This window comes from Mus musculus, chromosome 13, assembly GCF_000001635.26.
Source record: "Mus musculus strain C57BL/6J chromosome 13, GRCm38.p6 C57BL/6J".
In the NCBI taxonomy this organism is placed as follows: domain Eukaryota; kingdom Metazoa; phylum Chordata; class Mammalia; order Rodentia; family Muridae; genus Mus; species Mus musculus.
The window spans coordinates 27,312,192-27,332,495 of NC_000079.6; the positions used below are offsets into that span (position 1 = coordinate 27,312,192).

General features: G+C 35.6%; 1 protein-coding gene and 1 pseudogene across 2 annotated transcripts; both read left to right on the forward strand.

Moving 5' to 3' along the window:
* Window positions 1-423: 423 nt before the first annotated feature.
* Prl6a1 (prolactin family 6, subfamily a, member 1) lies at window positions 424-7,063 on the forward strand. Of its 2 annotated transcripts, none has more exons than NM_001382844.1 (5): window positions 424-501; window positions 3,091-3,266; window positions 4,064-4,177; window positions 5,782-5,961; window positions 6,733-7,063. In NM_001382844.1, exons 1-5 carry the CDS (start codon window positions 474-476, stop codon window positions 6,922-6,924), a joined length of 690 nt encoding a protein of 229 aa, NP_001369773.1. In that variant the 5' UTR covers window positions 424-473; the 3' UTR covers window positions 6,925-7,063. The 2 variants fall into 2 exon arrangements, with proteins under 2 accessions (NP_001369773.1, NP_035296.1); NM_011166.2 differs by having other exon boundaries at window positions 436-501; window positions 3,088-3,266; window positions 6,733-7,061.
* On the forward strand, window positions 1,893-2,649 carry Gm11357 (predicted gene 11357; annotated as a pseudogene).
* Window positions 7,064-20,304: the final 13,241 nt, after the last annotated feature.

Genomic DNA, 20,304 nt, shown 5'->3' on the forward strand with positions numbered 1-20,304 from the left:
TACAATCCATGTACAGATGTCATGTTCTTCTGAGGCAGAAAACATTTAAAACATGTCACTGAAAGAATGCAAGTATCTGAGGAAATGGGGGATGTGTTGAAGAACAGTTTACACTTACACTGATAGGGTCATTATCCCTGATCAAGGAGTAGAGAAGGCTCTGGCTCTATACATCTAGAAGTAAGTTCATACCGTATAAACTGCAGTATATATAGTTATACCCTGTAAATGGCAGAAACATTTAGATAAGGCAGGTCTATGATAGTAGGGTGACACTGTTAACATTCCCTGAAGCAGGACAGTAATTGGAACCTATTTGTATGAAGCAATTCAGTTTTATACCTTACTTCCTTCCTGTTCCAGTAGTACATGGCCTTGGGGCAATCTGCCAGAGTATATAAAAGGTGAACAATAAACTGAGATGACTCCAGCGCAGCTGCATTCCGTGGCCCACAGACGTGGTCATTTCCCAGATGCTGTCTTTGAGTCAACCTTGCTTCTGTACGTAAGCTCTCACTAATGCCTTATAAGTAAATATTATATATTTATTGGTTCTCCAAGGTTATTGGCTGACATTCTTTTCTTAGAGATTCATCTTGTATACCTGGGGTTAACAGACATATTTAATTGAGAAGGCCTAGGAAAAAAATCATAATCTAGAAAGGACTTGCTCAGGAGCAATGTAGACCATTTTACAACAGTTTTTAAACATGTGATTTCTCTTTCTCCTCAACACAAGTGGTAATTATTAAGATGATTCAGCATCTTAGTTGAACTAAAGGAAACAAATGAATGGTGAAATCTCCTGCTGTGGTTGAAGCGGGTAAATCCAGACCTAGAGTTTAAAAAGACTGTTTGGTTTTGGCAAACTGGCCAGCCCAGGAAACTAATGAATCGTGAAAGTTTTGGGGGAATTTAAATGTCTGAAAAATCACATTTTTTTATTTCAGAAATTATTTAGTAATGGTATCAAGAAATACAAAAATTGATTTTAACTCATGTTTCTAAAGTGAATTGCTTCTTTTGTGTTTAGAGTGAAACTCTTGGTATGTTAGAGATATGTCTGTCTGTCTGTCTGTCGAATTAGCAAATTAGAGAGGTGTTTAACATGGATCATTGTCAAAAGTGTAAAGATGATTGATCAGATTGACAGAGCAAGCAATAATATAGATAAAATGAAGAATACTAGGGCTTCTGTGCTCATGTGATGAAAAGTAAAGTTGGTGCTTTGGAACCATGGACACCTGCAAATGAGTCTCAGCACTTGTGATGGGGTGGGGGGTCTCTGCTACACAGACATATAAGACACACCCCAGTGAGATAGTCTACAGTGCTGGCACTCAGCCTTCCAGAATCTATTAATAGGACTTAATAAAAGTCAGACCTTTTTCAACACTCCTTTTCACCAGCACAATTTGATAATATTGCATTGACCTACTCTACCCTCAAGTGATTGTAAAGTTCAACTGTACAGAATGCTCATTCTGAATCTTGGGTAGAAGAGCAGGCCATGGTATTATTGTGAATTAGCAAATCCAGCATACAGTGCCCTTTCATGACTGGATTGTCATCACTCTTACTATTAAGCAATAGGCAATCATGTGTTTAATTTTATAAGGCATGAAGATATAAGACACAAATAAAGTGTGTTGTCTTAGTCAAAATGTAAACCCTGAATGCTGAGTTAGAGACAGTGTCATAGGGAATCAGAGCATTGAGGATCAGCATAAATTCCTAATAGCAGACTTTCTTTCAGTGGTGAATGATTTTAAAAAGACATGTCAGAAGGCCATTCTAGCTATTGGCCCTGCAGGTTCATGTTCTCTCATAGACTTAGCTGTGTGTGGGCAGCAGCTGTGGTTCTCTGGATGAAGACTCAGGGCCTCAGCTGCATGGATGTATTCAAGTCCAAAGATTTCTCCATGTCAGAGTAGGATTGAGACAATATGTCTCTGAATGGAGAAGCACAGAGGAGATGATGTCCATAAATTAGTGAAGGAAGATGAGTGGTGAAGAGTTGCCTGAGAAGGCAAAGAAAAAAGAAGGTAGATGCAGAGCCCTAGCCTTATGTCAGAGAATACAGAGAAAGGGACAGAAAGATGGATTGTGATCAAGTTTCCCTGATGTAGAGGGATGGAAATCAAAATCAGACCCTACTTCACAATTTAAGGCAGCAGAAGAGACCAAGTAGTCAAATTCAAGTAAACTGGGATCAAATAAAATATCTAGAGAAAACTAAAGGGTGAAGGTCACCAAAGTGTTTGATTTTGCTGGTGAAGTGGTGACAGTGACAAAGGAAGTGAATGCTGTGTCTAAATCCTCCAGCAGATGGGACAGAAGAACCAGAGGCAGAATGTCACTTCAGCTGCCACCACTCTCTGCTTGGTTGGGGATGGAGAGGTCAAATGGTAGGAACAGACACTTGGTGGGAAAATAAAGGAGCCAAAACAAATGACAAAACAGAGCAAATGCATAACTTGACAACCACTGAGAAGTTAAAATTGAACAGGGAGAGCTTCAAGTAGGAAGAATGGGTTGCTGATAACCATACGCAAAGGCCGGAGGCTACACTGAACTGAAAATTTTTTTGATAAAATGAATGATGGCCAGTTTGAAATTAGGTGAGATCTCACCCTGGGCAAAATGAAAACTTGGCATTCTAGTTAGAAACTCCACCTTGATGATAGGACCTTCACTGTGTTCTGTGAAATGTGAAATAGCTCTGTTTTTCTTATCATGTGTCTCAGGAAAACATTTTTCCTTCTACATTGCAGTTTGTTTTGTGTATTTTATGTATCTTAATCTCACATGGTATTCATTTTACTTGTTGAATTTTGTCTTTAAGTAATTACTCAAAAAGAAAAAATAGCACATAGGTAAATTTTAAAAGCTCACTAAGAATTGAGTTCAAACTGTTAAGAAAAAAGTCAGTGTTAATTTTCATAGTAATTCAAAAATTTAACCAATAAATATCGTTATATAAATTAATTATTTAATTGAATCTTTCAGTGGTAGATGTTTTCTTACCACAATAACCTTGATAACCTCAAAGGAATGAATCTCATCCTAGCTCCTGTTTCCATATAGCAGGGACTCTCCTGATGCTGTTGGCATCAAACTTCCTTCTGTGGAAGAATGTGGCCCCTGTGCCCATGTATGCCAGTTTGGATGAATATGGTGAGATGTCCATATATGACCTGCTTGATCACGTCACCATACTATCTCATAATGTCAGTGAGCTCACTGCAGAAATGCACAGGATATTTGTAAGTACATCACTTTGGGTTTCTGACAAAATGGGCCTCCAAGCCAGCTACTGTAGAGCTCTGTGGTTTACTAGGAAGCATGCTACAGCATATTTAGATGCTATATGTCATGACTAATAGAAAGCATCCTTAATTCAGAAGGGTAACAATCATAGAAGAGACTCTTGAAATAGTAAGAAGGAAAAAAAATTGTTTGGGAGGCTAGCTGGGGGTTTAATGGGGAATGACTACAGAATTAATATGGGAATATTAGGTGAAAAGATCACCTAATACATTTCTTAATTCTTCCAGATCACATTTTTATGCAGTTCTTACTTTAAAAAATTTTTCAGCTAGTAAGTGATAGAAAGGTGACAAAGTGTTGCAGTGCAGGTTTGAGGACCTCAGGATCCATATAATCCATAGAAAGCAGACTTGATAACACATGTGTTTAAGGTCAGCCCTACTGTAGTGAGATGGAAGATCATAACCGTGTAATCTCCAGCATTGCCAGTCCAGCTAACTTGATGTATGCTGTGGCAGCCAATAAAAAGAAAAAAAAAATGTTGTCTCAAAGAAGGTAGTAAAAAAGGACCAAAACTGGAACAATGCCTTTGATCCCCACACTGCTACTACTGCTTGATGACACTCACATTCACTTGCAAAAACCTGCCTGTGCATGCAAAGCTCACACAGACAAAATGAAAATAACTTTGACAAATGAATCCATTTTCTGGTTATGTATTCATTTACTTGTGTCTTAAGTAAGACAGTCTTTTTGATTTTTTGTTTTTTGTTTTTTGTTTTTTTTTACTTAGATGGAGGATGTGCGATATAAACCAGGCAGGTGGTTCTCTGACAGATACCTTACTGCCTGCCACACATCTACATTGACTATTTCAGTGTCTAAGGAGGGAGCCCGACAGATGCCGGTGAGTCTACAGCATGTCCTTTAATCAGAGGAAGCAAGCAGTTCACACTGGCTTTGCTCTGCTGAAGCCAATATATGTTATATGGAAGAAAAAGTTATATGTGAGAAAATTGTTTCAATCACACACCTAGAAAAATGAAAGTGGAGGTTAATCAAACACCATTCTTTGTTTGTTTGTTTGTTTGTATGCATTCTGGTTATTTTTTATTGGCTATTTTCTTTATTTACATTTCTGATGTCAAACAATCTTATTATACAGATGATAAATTATAAGTAATACCAAAGATTAAAGAATGCTGTCTTAGAACCATAAATTGTGCATTCAGGTAAACTATTTTACCAATGCCTATAGCTAGGATTACATGTATTATTTTGCAGGACACTTTGAACTGAACTGCACACATGCTTAAATATATTCGTGTTTATGTATAGGAAGTGCAAATACAGTTTCATTAATTATACATTTGAAATGCTTCTGAGTTTGCCACTTTGCATCTTATTGATCAAAAAGAATTCTCCTCTTGACTTTCAAGAACTTCCTGGTTTTACTGTTGCTTCTAACCTGAATATACATTCCTCAATAAATTACCTGTCTTCTCCCAGGCCTTAGTAAATCTCAGCTGAACAAGGGAATCCCAGTAAAACAGTACAGGTCTCAGAATACAACTATATTATCAGTTCTGATGTCAAGGTTCATGTATCAAGCTATCTTCAATTTATGATTTTTATAGTTTTTCCTTTCTTAAACTTTGCTTTCATTAAGCAAACACATATGTCTTTGGAGATATATCACAGTGCCAAAATGTTGGACACAGTAGATCAATGGAATCAAATCAAGTATTTGTTTTTATTGCCAAAAGAAAAACTGTTATATAGCAGTACTGGAACATTTTATATTCAGATTAGCTTCTTATATGACCTTGGCAGTGAGCACATACCTGGAGATAAAGTTTATTCTGCTGTTCATCATTCGCTCATTAACACCAATGCTGTTTCATTGTTCTTCACCTGCATCTATTCATACATAGGCTACTCAGCAAGAAACAAGTGTCTACTTTCTCATAGCTCAGAAAGGCAAATATATAAAGGCCTGTCTTCCTTGAATATTTCTCCCAGAGTCTTAAAGTAAATGAAAAAATCACAAATGAGTGTATTAATGAATAATGTGATATTTACTATACTAAATGCTTCCATATAAGAATTCCTATGGGAAAGTCATTTAGGCCACTTGTCACTGAAGAGCAGTGCTACCACCAGTTTTATGAGAGTCAGGTCCTGTATCTGCTAGATGTAACAATTGAAAAAAATCAAAGACTACTGATTTCAACAGAGGAACAGACCATAGAACATCATAGAGTAACAAATGTATTATCAAACATATCATTAGAAAGAGTATTTAGTCAAATCATACATATTTAGATTGTCTAACTCAAACTGTAGGCAAAGGACTAAACTTTGAGATTTCCATAATAACTTACATTTATAATTTTTCACATGAATATAATAAGTAAATGCTAAGTTGAGTTTCTTTGAGAATATACCACATGGGCTAACTCTGTCATATTTCATCAATATTGATATAGTTGTTTAATTATTGATGTTTAGGGTGTATTCCTTGTGAAAGAGATGATCAGTATGTTGACAGCTTGGAGATATCCTCTGTATCACATAATAACTGAACTGAGTTATATGGAGCAAGCTCCAGATGAGATCATATCAAGAGCCAGAAATATTGAAGAAAAAATCATAGTACTTATAGAAGCTCTTAGAGGGATACTCAGCAAGGTATGCACTCTTATATTCCTTTGCTTTCTTTCATTCATCAGAGAGGTGACTATTGTAATAGGGAATGAATGCAGACCTGCATTATTTTACATATAAAAAATGTAGTCATCCATTGTGTTAGAAGATCTTTTCAATAAACCTTCCCTGGCACTTTAATCCATCTAAATGGTGCTTTCCTGGTTATTTTGCACTGCAGGAATGTCTCTTTATACTCTTTTGATCAAGTACCTTCCCTTGGCAAGAGGGAGAATCCTGACAGCCTCAGCAGATCTAGCTGTCCAAACAACCTCTGGACTATTGGCACCTGAAAGCATTAGGTGCAGTTCTCACTCTGTCTGAGGATTCCTTTCCATGTATTTTATGGACAATAGACTTGGTTGAAAAGTAGAACAGGAAAGTATCATTAAAGTATTCTCTAGGCCAATACCGAGGACATGTTTATATTCCCCTATGAGAGACCTGAGACTTACTTTGTCCCTTGCAAAAATCAATCTCTGAAGGGCAACCAGCATTTTCCTGACTCTGTATTTGCCTTATATGTAAGAATACCCTTAATCTGCTACCCACTGAATTCAGGAAATGTACTCAAGAATCTCATAGAATTTTCATGGCTAATACATTCACACTACTTTGGCATAGAGACATTAAAATTCATCTCTTTATCTGAGAACTTATAATTCTAATTTCATCCCAAGAGTTCTTTCAATATTTAAAATGAATAACAGCAAGTAAATAATGATAAATAATAAATGGATATTTTTTGGTGATTAGATTCAGCCTGGACCCCCAGAAAATGAGAGATATCCCGTGTGGAATGAACTGGCATCCTTGCAGTCACCTGATGAAGACCTTCGCCATCTTACATTATTTAACTTATTCCAGTGCTTGGTCAAGGATTCACGTAAGATTGACTCTAGTATCAGGCTTTTGAAGTGCAAACTTCTCTATAACAGAGATTGTTAATCTCACAACCATCCAATTTACTTTTAGAGTGATCTTTTTAATCTATCTTATTTTAACCAATTTATAATTTGTAACTTTGAATGAATGTTATTGTGTGAAGAATCCTTCATTAGAAATAAAAACAGACTCTTTAAACATGTTGATGTCTAAAATCCAAGTTTTTCGACATCTCATTTCACCCTGTAATACAAATAAACAAATATATCACTAGTATGGAGTTGTAGGTATCAAAACTTGTCACCATTAACAGAAGTTTGAATGCAAATGAGGCAATTAATAATTTATGTAAAATTACAACATATTACTGAGTCACCTCATTAAAACACTGACAATTAAACAATGACTCTACCCTACCAAGAATAAAAAAGCCTCAGATACATTCAGAAAGACATGCACTCTCCATGGCATACTTTTCATGTGAAATGATAAACAGTACAAATAATATGGAACTTTATTATGCTCAAATACCATGAAATGTTTAAACAATGCAAAAACTGTTAGGTGTTAAACATGTGTCTGTCTTCTGTCTTCTTGCTTTTCTCCTCAAATTTATTTTAGGTGCCTCCCATATCTATTCTTTACTCTGGATCTAGCAAGGCTTATTTGGTCTAGTTTCAAATTCATCTCAGTCAAATTATTTAATAGATTCCTCTAATCTTCCTGTGGCCCAAATCACACATCAAAGAAAACAGAGATGATCAGTCCCTAAAAACTTCTTTTCACGTTTCTACCACTGAATATACATTCATTTAATGTTCTTAAGATAGGATGCCAGATTAGTAGAAGTGGGATAGTTTTCCAGTACCAATTTGCTTATTTAACTTGAGCATATATTACTGACAAGATCCCAATTGAATTGGAAATCTTTAAGCTGCAAAATAGAGGGCATTCTATCACTACTGAGCTCTTCTAGTAATCTCAACCACTTCCTTTCCATTCTCCTTCATAGAGATTCATAATGGATTAGTAAGTAAAATATGAAATATGGTATAACTCACTATAACTGAGACTGAAAAAATGATCAAAATCCTTCTATGTCTATACTAGCCACAGGTAGAAATTTATCTCAGTTCTCATTAAAGTCGTTTTCTATTTTTTCTAAGCATTCCTCTATGCTCTTGTTTTGAACTGGGATATGCACATATCCTTGTTTTGTGGAGACCATTAGAAATGTGATGAATTAGTAAAGACTTTACAAAGAAGAACAAGGCTTTGAAAAGAGATAGTGTTATTGGGATTTTCCTGGAGGTCTTTATTAAGATATTAGTTCATTTTTTTTCCTCTTCTGTCATCTCTTTCACATGGTCCCAGAATAATGAACTATGCTTTCATGGGATCAATGCAAAACCCTCAGTTATCTAAAACCACTTTAAACTTTAAATTTGATTTTGCAATTTTACCTATGAAAGTGATTTTCTCAATTATTGTGCCCTGGCAATGGAAAGCTGACATAATGTATTGTTTGTTTTCTTCCTCAAATCTAACTTATTTTCTTTTATCTAAGTCTTACTATCAAGAGATGTTCAACAAACCACTATTAAAAATAATCATGTTTTACAATTACTTTAAAAATATTAATCCTTAGATTGATGTACAACAGAGTCATCTAACATGTTGATGGATGAGTCAAACTAGGTGGACTTCTGACCTGACATCCATGTGAAAATTATATTGCAAAGTTTACGTACTCCAGTGTGCAAAATCGTTTTCTGAACTTACTACTCAAAACCACTCATTTTACTTAATTGCACAACGAAAAAATAGAAATGGTAAAAATGAAATTAAGCAACGTGAAACTTTTCTGAAACCTTTTCATAAAGTTTCATTCTGGATAGCACAAATGGTTTAACAATTCTTTTTAAATGTAATTCATGGTTGGGCTAAGAATGTAAAAATTATATCTTAAAATTGTAAGGTTAAATAAATGATGCTTCATCTACAAAAGACAATAACTTTTGACGCTCCAAACTTATAGGTAACTTCAGGGAGCAGTTATTGGCCATTTAACTGTTATATTTCTTAATATGTGTGTCAAGGTACGCAATCTTTTGGCAAGTGATAAACAAGCAAGATAACAAGATAAACAGGCAAGATTTTGGCATGCTGATAAACAAGGAAGACGGACATACCTGACCTCATTGAATGTAATTTCTTACTGGGAAAGACACAAAACACAAAAACCACACCAGAATGCTGTGAAGCAGATGAGCATACTCTTGGGGAGTATAAACCTCAAAGCAAAGCTCATTTTCTTTCGTCAGACTCATGTGTGTTCTCTTGGATCACAGATTATGCTTTGTCTCTGTCCATTAGGATTTACATCCCTCCTACATGATTTCAACATGCCTCCCTCTAGCACCAGCTCACTTTATTGATCAAGTCTTACCAGTACTCAGCACTATGTAATTTTAATTGTAGCATATATGTTGTCATCATTGGATTATAACATATTATTCATAAAAAGTTTTAATAAAGAACCAGATACATTGAAAAAAGAAATAGTCATTCCAAAGCATTTTCCAATGAAGGCAAGAACATTCGGTTTTAAAGTCTAGTGTTTAGTACATGCACATATACAAGTAAATGTATCAACTTTCTATTGTACTCAAGCAGAATAATATTTATGTGTAATTTACTTCTAAACTTTTATAAACTCAAAATCAAATGTAAATAAAATTATGTATTTTTATATAAGACTTAATAAGATCAACAACTAATCACCATTAGACATTTTATTGTCTAGTGGTCAATTTGTCAAATAATTAATTTTATATTGAAATCTCACACTAGAATCCTCTCTAAAAGTAGTGTAAATCCTGAGAAACTCTGATAGCAAACTAATGATGTAAACAGTGAACTAAATTCTCCATGGGTATCATTACACATCTTCATTTACAGAAATTATTAAGGAAGAAATGATAAGTACTCACATATAGAAAAAATAACAATCACAATCAGTCTGGGAGTGATAAATATTCATGTATCATAGAGCATTTTTTCACCATCCCAGGAATTTAAAGAAAAAGAATGTTCAAGAGTGTCCACTTAACACTGCCTGATGAGGGTCTTTTCCTTTGACAATACATATTTCTTTAGTTGACACAGACACAAGAATTATCTTTATACAATAATATTAGACTTTCTTGATATCATATTCTAGAAAGTATGAGAAAAGAAACTAAGCATATTGATTAATCAATTAACAAAATTAAGCTTTAAGCTTTCCTTTTTTCTTTTCTGTCTTCTTCTTCTTCTTCTTTTTTTTTTTTAATCTGAGGACCAGCATAAAAATGGAGAACATCTAAGTTACATATGGAAGTAAGTCCAACCAAAGAAGTGAAAGATCTGTACATTAAAAAAAAAGTTAAAGCACTGAAGGCAAAATATTTTACTGTGATGTGATTTTACTTTCACAGATTTGATTTTGTGAAAATGGCTCCAGTCCCCACAAAACAATTTGATGTTTCATAGTTCTGTTGAAAATTCTAGCCAGTTTCCTCAAGGATAAAGAAGAAATAAAACCATATGGTATAGGAAGAATACTTGAGAGATAAGAGATACGGGTCAGAAGTGTGCAGTGGGCGAGTGAATGAATTATACATATAATAATGAACGACAAGTTCTAATAAAGTATATTATTAAATGAAATAATTTAAAAATTAATAGTGAAGAAGAATCAAATCCACGGATAAGAAAAGAATGTGGGAAAGTGATGATTCCATTATTAGTTAGGGAGAAATGTTGCTCACAGGTTCATGTGTCTAAAGATATCGTACTTGCTTTAACTTACACTGATATGGGAGATGAGAGAACTTAAAAACCTTTACTTAGATTTTAAAATCTATAGTTCTACTATGGATAAAGACTTTGAACAACCAATTGATTAAGGGCAATACCATCACAAAGAGAAACAAAATTAAAAGAAAGGAGAGAAGAAAAGGAGGAAAGAATAAAAAAAAAGGTTGAGAGATTTTAAAAAGTAGATTAAGTGGATGCAATTGGAAAGAACAGGAAAATTGAAGAGAAGTGGGAGTAGATTTTTACAAAGAGGGTAAGAGAAAGGAAGGATAAGGAAGAGAAGCAAAATACAGCAACTGACTATGTACTGAATTATAACTGTGTATTCAATAATTGTCTTATGAAGTGACTAGAGGTAAATGAATCTGTTACTCTTCTAGGGGTGTTTGATTCTAGAGGAAGAAAGAAAACAGGTAGAAAGTTTCTAGTAGGAGATTGAATTTTCTCTTGCCATTGCAGGAAAATACTCCTCATGTTTAAAGAAGAGTAATCACTGGCAATTTGATAATATCTGTGCATAATAGATTTCTTACCACGGTTTCATCCCAGGACAGTATATTTCCATGTAAAATTGAGTGTACCTGAAAATCTGAATGTGCAGTAGGGGGTACATAGCAAAGCCTTATTTCTGATTGAAGATGAATTGACATAATCACATTGATCCATGAATGGTATATTCTTCCAGTTGTCTCTAGAAGACTACTATACATTTTTAATAAGACACCCCCACAACGTCATTAAGAATCATGATATAGCTGTCTCATGTGAGACTATGCCGGGACCTAGCAAACACAGAAGTGGATGCTCACAGTCAGCTAATGGATGGATCACAGGGCTCCCAATGGAGGAGCTAGAGAAAGTACCCAAGGAGCTAAAGGGATCTGCAACCCTATAGGTGGAACAACATTATGAACTAACCAGTACCCCGGAGCTCTTGACTCTAGCTGCATATGTATCAAAAGATGGCCTAGTCGGCCATCACTGGAAAGAGAGGCCCATTGGACACGCAAACTTTATATGCCCTAGTACAGGGGAATGCCAGGGCCAAAAAGGGGGAGGGTGGGTAGGGGAGTGGGGGTGGGTGGGTATGGGGGGCCTTTGGTATAGCACTGGAAACGTAAATGAGCTAAATACCTAATAAAAAAATGGAAAAAAAAAGAATCATGTTCCCTACATTGATCAGAGTTGAGCACTGATAAAACCTGACTATTTTCTGCAAGTCCAGTAGACCATCAACACACTGAATCTCTAAGAATATTGTTGGTTCAAGATTTGGAAGTAAGTTTTCATAATGTCAGTAATATATACAGATAAATATAGAAAAATGACACATGAAAATATATGATGCAGACAAAACTCTTAGATTTTTTTTACAAAAGTGACTCTTCACCTAGAGTTAAAAGCCATCAAGGTAACATCGATATGTTATTATTTATGATTACAAATGCCACAGCAGATATATTCAAATATTTATTCAAATTTAAACATAAGCAAGCAAGTTGCTTAAACTTCTGGGCATATATTCCACAAACAAGAAGCAGGACCCCAACTGCCATTCCAATATCAGACAGTAGAGATAGTTTATATCATCTAGTACATAAACAATACCCAAGATGACTCCTAATGGCCCTGACTTATAATGGAGTTTCTATGGAAAGAGTTCAAAACACTTACTTGCTACCACAGGATAAGAAATAAAAATTGAGGGGACAGGAATGGTGCTTCCTTTGAAGTTTTTCAGTAAGGTACCATAGATATAGAAAAATGTATAGCCTATTTTCAATATTCTTCAAAACTTCCAAAACTTAATGTTAAGATCCTATTAGTGAGGAAATAAGCAAGCACATAATTCACATAACATGGAAAAAGTAATGTGCTACAGACCTGCATAATTTATCACAACTGCACACATATGCTAGTTCTAGTTGGAGGTAGGAACAATCCCAGAGAAGAAAAAAGAAATAGTCATCAATCTGACCCAGTCCTGAAATATACAAACTATAATAATGACTGGCTGAAAAAATATCACCTTTGGTACAATAGTGGGCTGAACACCATGAGAGTAAGCAAACACTTTCTTACTAGATTTAAGGCCTGCTCTGAAAGAGGAAGGCTGTATTTGGCACCATCATTGGACTCCGAACATGTAGCTAGACACTTCATTGATCATAGTTAGGAACTTACTCTTAAGATTCTCCTAAATGAACATAGAATTAAAAAGACTCCTAACTTACCATAATATTTCTAGAGTCACGTATCCCTTGGACAGAATCTGAGAAATTGCTGTTGGACAACAGAATGCTTAGCCCTATACCCTCTTTTTCCTAAGACTCAAGAATCCCTGATAAAGTGGGGGCAGAAAGAATGTAAGAAGCAGTTGCTGGGATCTGAACCTGGGTCTTTGGATCCACAGTCAGTGTTATTAACCACTGAGACACCACTCCAGCATACCACCTACCTATTTGACAGGTACTTGCTGAATGCAGTTACTGTGCAAACACAGTGGGCAGAATCTCTGCATCTCACCTCTTCATTTACAGACACTCCTCCATCCTGTATCATACTCTTTCTAACAAGTCGGAAAACACAAAACATGCATAAAAAAAGGTAAAAAATAGTTTGGAAACCAATTTCCACTTCGAAGATTCTGATTTCTCTATTATCTGATTGAAAGATTTAGGTCAAAATTTAATGTTTTTCACTGTCTGTTTAACACGTTTGTTTTACATTTACTGATGATTTACCTAGGTTGTGGTGCACTTGTGTCACGGGACATCTCTGAAGGACAGAGGACAACTGGAACATATCAATCCTCTTCTTCCATCATGTGAATTTCTGGGATTGAACTCATATCTCAGGTTTGGAAACAAATGACCTCCATTGTGCCATTTTTTCAGCCCCTTCTTATTCATTTGTACATACCTGATGTTGAAAACTACCTTAAAATTAAATAAATATAAATATATGTAAAGCATTCAGAATATTAGAATATGCATTGACATGTTGATAGCACAGCAAGTTATACTACGTGTTAAGGTTGTATTCATTAAAATTATCTACTGTCTTGTTAATATAGAATCCATACTGTCCAGTAATTGCATATGGTGTTTATCTGAGATACATTAACTGGATGCAACTGGGTTGCTTGAGTTAGGAGGTCTCAGTCCTCACAATAATAATTAGACAATACTTAGAAATGAATAAAAATTACTGTGCTGGATATTAAAGGCTCTAGTGAAACATAAAGAAAATGAGAATAAGTTTATAAAACAAAGAATATACGAGTCACAAGACAGGGATGTCTATAATGAAAGTGTCTTCTCTGTACAGCAGGGCAGCTGCACATAAAAGCTATAGCACCATGAGAGTATAAGACTTGTATTAGCCCAAGCTAGACAAAATCCCAATCTCAATGGTGTACTTTGACAGGGAGTTTCACTCCCATCAAAAGACCATTTGACAACTGATAGTTGCTGAGAGAGAGAGAGAGAGAGAGAGAGAGAGAGAGAGAGAGAGAGAGAGAGAGAGATGGAGAGAGATGGAGAGACAGAGAGACACAGAAAGACAAGAACAGAAAGAGACCCAGAAGGACAAAGAGAGACATAGAGATAGAGATACACAGAGACAGCATTAGCATTCTCTAAAAGCTTAGACCCTGGGAAGATGATCATTCTACAATGGGCATCCATATGATCAAAAATACTTTAATGGTGCGTATTTATCTTGATACAAAAATGAGCTACAAAGAAGGTAAAAGTGGATAGGTAATGTAGAAGAGATATCTTAATTGTTGAGGAGGTAAACGAATATATTCAAAACATGGGGTACAAACTTCTTGAAAAAAGTAATTTTTTAAGTTGAAGTAGGGAGATCAGTAAAGAAGGAGAAGATCATCAGGGTAGGGTGGATGACAAAAGAGGTTAACAGGTTCAATGTGATTGGAATACAAAATATTAAAATATAATCCATTATTATCATTTTAATACATGCTAATACATTTTAAGGGATAGATTTTAGAAACATATACAATGTCCTAACTATAATCTAAATCATAACTACATCATAGAACCAAATTTTTCTGGCCTACAGGCATCCTTGGAATGATAAAATCCAGAGACCTGAGGATGAGCAAGCTTGAACTTATCCTAAGTGTGGAAGATGATTCCTTTCTCAAAGAGTACATCATGTACAGTTCTGTACTAAACATAGGAATTCTGCATGACAGTGTTTAGTGGAGCATCTGTACCTTTTAGAAACTTTTGCCCAAGGATGAGAAATATTAGGTAATCATTGTTTTTCCCAGAAATTTGTCTGTGGGGAGGAAATTACTCAGCTCCAGGAACTTTCAGAAAATATTCATTCCATTTAAACAGCTCCTTTACACAGAACAAACCAAAAGCCACAGAATATACTGAGTGTGGTATGTGTGACCCTCATTTAGCAAAGCATAAGCTACAGCAAACAGAACTGCTAATGAAAAAATTTGATTATAATTTTTGAAAAGCATGTATTGACATCCATTCTACTACACTGGAGCTTTTTCTTATAGCAGTGGTTTCCAACCAGTGCATTATGACCCCTTTGAAAGTCAAGCAACCCTTTAATAGGGGTTACCTAAGCCCTCTGGAAATCATAGATGTTTACAGTAGAAAATTTTTGGTTATAAAAATAATTTCATGTTTGGGAATCACAACATGAAGAACTGTATTAAATGGTCAAAACCTTAGATATATATCATCTTAAACATGAGTTTGTCCACTTGATCTGACCTTCAAGAGATTAGGAGCTAAAGCCTAGACTAGATAATGATAGTAGATGTGAGTCTTACACTCTCAACCAATTAGATTTTTGAGGGTTATATGAATAACATGGTTGTATTTCCTAAGAGTTGCTGGTACTAAAGCTATGTAGATGACATGGGAAGAAAGGCTAAATTATGAGATCAATAGCTTTTTTGTTTCCTTGTTTGTTTGTTTGTTTTTGTTTTTGTGTATTTAGATTTTTTTAGTTTTTGTTTTTTTAATTTAATTCTATTTGTAATTCATTTTTTACACTTCATTTCCATTCCCCACCCCTCCTCACCTACCTTCTGACTACTCCATATCCTACACCTCTTCCAGACCTGACCCTGTCTCCATGTGGACGCCCCCCATCCCCAACCCCACCTGACCTCTAAACTCCCTGGGGCATCTAGTCTCTTGAGGGTTAGGTGTATCATATTTGAATGAACACTGACCTGGATGTCCTCTACAGTTTGTGTGTTGGGGGCTTCATATCAGTTGGTGTATTCTGTCTGGTGGTCCAGTGTTTGAAAGATCTAGGGAGTCCAGATTAATTAAGACTGCTGGTCCTCCTACAGAATCGTCTTTCTCCTCGGCTTCTTTCAGCCTTCCCTAATTCAGCAAAAGGGGTCAGCTGCTTCTGTCTATTTGTTGGGCAAATATCTACATCTGACTCAGCTGCTTGTCAAGTCTTTCCAAAGACAGTCATGATAGATCTCTTTTGTGAGTATTCCATAGCTTCAGTAATAAATAGGGTCAGGTCTTGGGAACTCCCCTTGAGCTGAATCCTACTTTGGGTCTGTCCCTGAACCTTCTTTTCCTCAGGCTCCTCTCTGTTCCAATCTCTGTATTTCTTTCAGACAGAAACAATTATGGGTCAGAGGTGTGACTGTGGGATGGCAACCCCTTCCCACACTTGATGTCCTGTCTTCCTGCTGGAGGTGAGCTCTATAAATTCTCTCTCTCTACTGTCAGGCATTTCATCAAAGGTCCATCCCTATGAGTTCTGGGAGTCTCTCACCCCCAGGTCTCTGGTGCATTCTGGGGGATCCCTCCAATCTCCTATTTCTTGAGGTTGCCTGTTTGCATTCTTTCGGCTGGCCCTCAGGGCTTCATTCCTTTTCCCTCACACAATATCAGATCAGGTTCCCCACTAACCCCACTACCCCCCTACCCCATGCACTTTCCATCCCAATTCCCTCCCTCTCTCCCCACTTGTAATTGCTTTCTTTTCTCTCCCATGTGGGACTAAGTTGTCTTCACTTACCATCACTTGGTCTTTGGAAAAAACGCCAAAAAATATACCATGGAAAAAAAGAAAGCATCTTCTATAAATGGTGCTGGTCTGGATGGGTGTATGTATGCACAAGAATGAAGATAGATCCATATTTGTTACCTTGTACAAAGATCAAGTCCCAGTGGATCAAGTACTTCAACATAAAACCGGATACACTGAATCTAATAGAAGAGAAGTGGGGAAGAGCCTTGAACTCATAGGTAAAGGGGGAAATTTCCTAAACAGAACTCCAGTGGCTCATGCTCTAAGATTAAGAATTGATAAATGGGACCTCATAAAACTAGAAAGCTTCTGTAAGGCAAAGGGCATAGTTGGTAAGACAAATCGGCAACCTACTGATTGGGAAGAAAAATCTTCAGTAACTCCACATCCGATAGAGGGCTAATAGCCAAAATATATAAAGAACTCAAGAAGTTAATCACCTCAAAACCAAACAACTGAGGAATCTCGAATGGCTGAGAAGCACCTAAAGAAAATTTCAAAGTCCTTACTCATCAGAGAAATGTGAATCAAAATGAACCTGAGATTCTACTTTACACCAATCAGAATGTCTAAGATCAAAACCTCAGGTGACAACACATGTTGGAAAGGATGTGGAGAAAGAGGAACACTCCTCCATTCCTGGTGGGATTCCAAACTAGTACAAACACTCTGGAAATCAATTTGGAGGTTCCTCAGAAAATTGCAACTAGATCTATCTCAAGACCTAGTTATACCACTCTTGGGGATATACCCAGAAGATGCCCCACCATGCCATAGGAGCATGTGTTCCACTATGTTTATAGTGGCCTTATTGGTGATAGCCAGAAGCTGGAAACAACCTAGATGTCCCAGGACAGAATAATAGTTATGAAAAATGTGGTTCATTTACACAATGGAATATTACTCAGCTATTGAGAACTAGGACATCCTAACGTTTGCAGGCAAATGGTATGTACTTACTAACAAGTGGATGTAAGGAAAAAAAAATCATACAGAATACACAAGATATAGTCCACAGAATTCAAAAGGCTGAACAAGCTGAAATCAATAGCTTTTATGCAAAAGTATTTGGGCACTTGACTTTATTTAGATTATGAAAATTCTTCGGGCAAAATTTGATAGATTACTTATACATACATCTATATGCATGTATGAAGAGAATGATAGATAAATATATTTTTATATTACACACAAAAACTCTACAATGAATGTATTCATTGTGAATGAAAGTCTAATATATGAGTGATCTAACAATAGCTGAATTTTTAGGCAAAAAGCATTTAGTAAAAGCTCATACTACAAAATGTTTAGAACCATTTTCTTATAATCATGTGTGTTTAGGTGCTCTTCATGCATAAATTTTTAATGTTGGCCTGGTATTTGTAGAACTTAAATTACTGAGAATCACACTTTTCTAATTCAGAAATTATTTAGAGGTAATCCCAAGATATGTAAAAATGAATTTAATTTGTTTTATATATCTTGTTATTTTTTTGTTGAAGGAATAACTGTTGATCCTTACACTCTGTGCTGTCTGTTGAATCAGTAAGTTTGTGAGTATTTCAACAATGATCATTTCAAGATTATGAAGATAATTGTTTGTATAGAGAAAGAAATATAAATAAAATGAAAATTACTAGGGCTTCTTTGCTTTTGTGATCAAAGGTAGAGTTGGTGCTTTATAACAGTAACATCTGCGGAGCTGAGTCTCTGTTCCATGGATGGGGATTCTGCTACACAGAAACTCAAGGAAGCCAGGAGTGGGTATAAGGCATATCCACATGGGGTAGAGAGTCCATACTATTGGCATTCAGCATTCCAGTCAATTAACATAACTTTTAAGAACAGCACATAACTTAGTAATATGCTTTTTTATCAGAACAATTAGATCATATCACATAGACCCACTATACTCACAGGTTTGGGCAAAGCTCAACTTCAAAGAAAACTCAATCTAAGGCTTTGGTTTTAAGTTTGTTTTGAGTTAACAAATCCAGCATAGAGTATCATTTCATAACTGGATTGCCACCACTCTGAATCCAAGCAATAATGTGTTTACTCATATCAGGCATGAAGAGTTGAAGTATGCTGTCTTTGTCAAAATGCATGTAAAAATCTTGTAGACTCAAACCATTGAGGGTCAACATAAATTTCTAACATTAAACTGTCTATAGTTGAAATGAAAATGCTTACTCAAAATAAACTTATGGCCAAACAGTTAAAACCTTCAGTGTCACTTCTGAGAGCCAGTCAAAATTTTAACAAATCAGCAAGTTAAGTGTGTGCATGTGTGTGTGCGTGTGTGTGTGTGTGTTTGCTTAATTATTTTTAATGAGTAATGTGGTTATTCTTTAATACATAAATATATTAGTGTGCTCTATTATAGAGGAGACTGAGCAAGTTTGTAATAGTTGTTTATAATAGCCATGATGATCTCAGAAACATGGAGCTCAATAAAGCTTCTGTTTCTACATAGCAGGAACTATCCTGATGCTGTTGGTGTCAAACCTTCTTCTTTGGGAGATCATGGTCTCTGCCTCCATAGATGCCAGTGCATTTGGCAATGGCAATGTGTTTCTCAAAGACATTTTTGATGATGCCATCATAATGTCCAAGAGCATCAGTGACCTTCCCACAGAATTTGGCAGACTATTTGTAAGTGTGTAACTGGTCCTACTTATCTTTCAACAATGAGAGCCCTGACAGTACTGGTAGTGTTTTATAGTTAGACATCATCCTGAGATAAATTTCAGGTAATACACCTTCTTATGTAAAAGCAAGCACCAGTCTCTGGCAAGCATAAAAATGGTATCTTGTGATTTCTTATAGAATTCCAAACAAATGCCTTAAAAGAAAAATTTAAACCTTCTAGAACAACCACTTATTTCTTGCTTGTATGAGGCCAGAACTACTGACATCTTTACTAAGGATCTGCAATTATTTAATGAAGAAGTTCATGAATTCATTTATGATTAACTTTGGAAGGTATAATTTTAATTATTCACTAATAATAGAAAGAGTTGTATAATTTATTAATACGTACTTAAAGGAAACAACAGTTTTAAGCAAGAGAAAACAAGAGGGTAATAAGTACAGACACATATTTATTGAAGCTTTAATTCAAATCCCAGATTGAAATGAACTTTAAAATATCAATACTTTTGCTATTTTATGATTTGCAGAACTTCACTTCAATATATAAATTTAATGAAGGGTAAGAATGCACAGAGGGTACTGCACAGAGCTTATATGCTTAGATGAATAATAATAATAATAAATCACCTGAAATATTAGCTCAGTTGAGAAATGAGTAGGGAGATAGTCATTTTATTTCTTAATTTCAGGTTTTTGTATCACTCACTTTTAAAGTTACATATTTATTAAATACATTATTAGCATTCTCATCATGGAGTCACTTATTGAACTTCACGTAACCCTGTTTCTATTTTAACATTCGCACATTTAAATTACTCAGACAACAAGAGCTCCTAGTCAAGACTTTCAACAGCTGCCAACATTTTT

Coding starts and splice junctions, on each gene's coding strand:
- Prl6a1 (NM_011166.2), top strand. CDS start 474: ATGCTGTCTTTGAGTCAACCTTGCTTCT. Junction 502..3,087: donor TTTGAGTCAACCTTGCTTCT/GTACGTAAGCTC, acceptor GTTTCCATATAG/CAGGGACTCTCCTGATGCTG. Junction 3,267..4,063: donor CAGAAATGCACAGGATATTT/GTAAGTACATCA, acceptor TTTTTTACTTAG/ATGGAGGATGTGCGATATAA.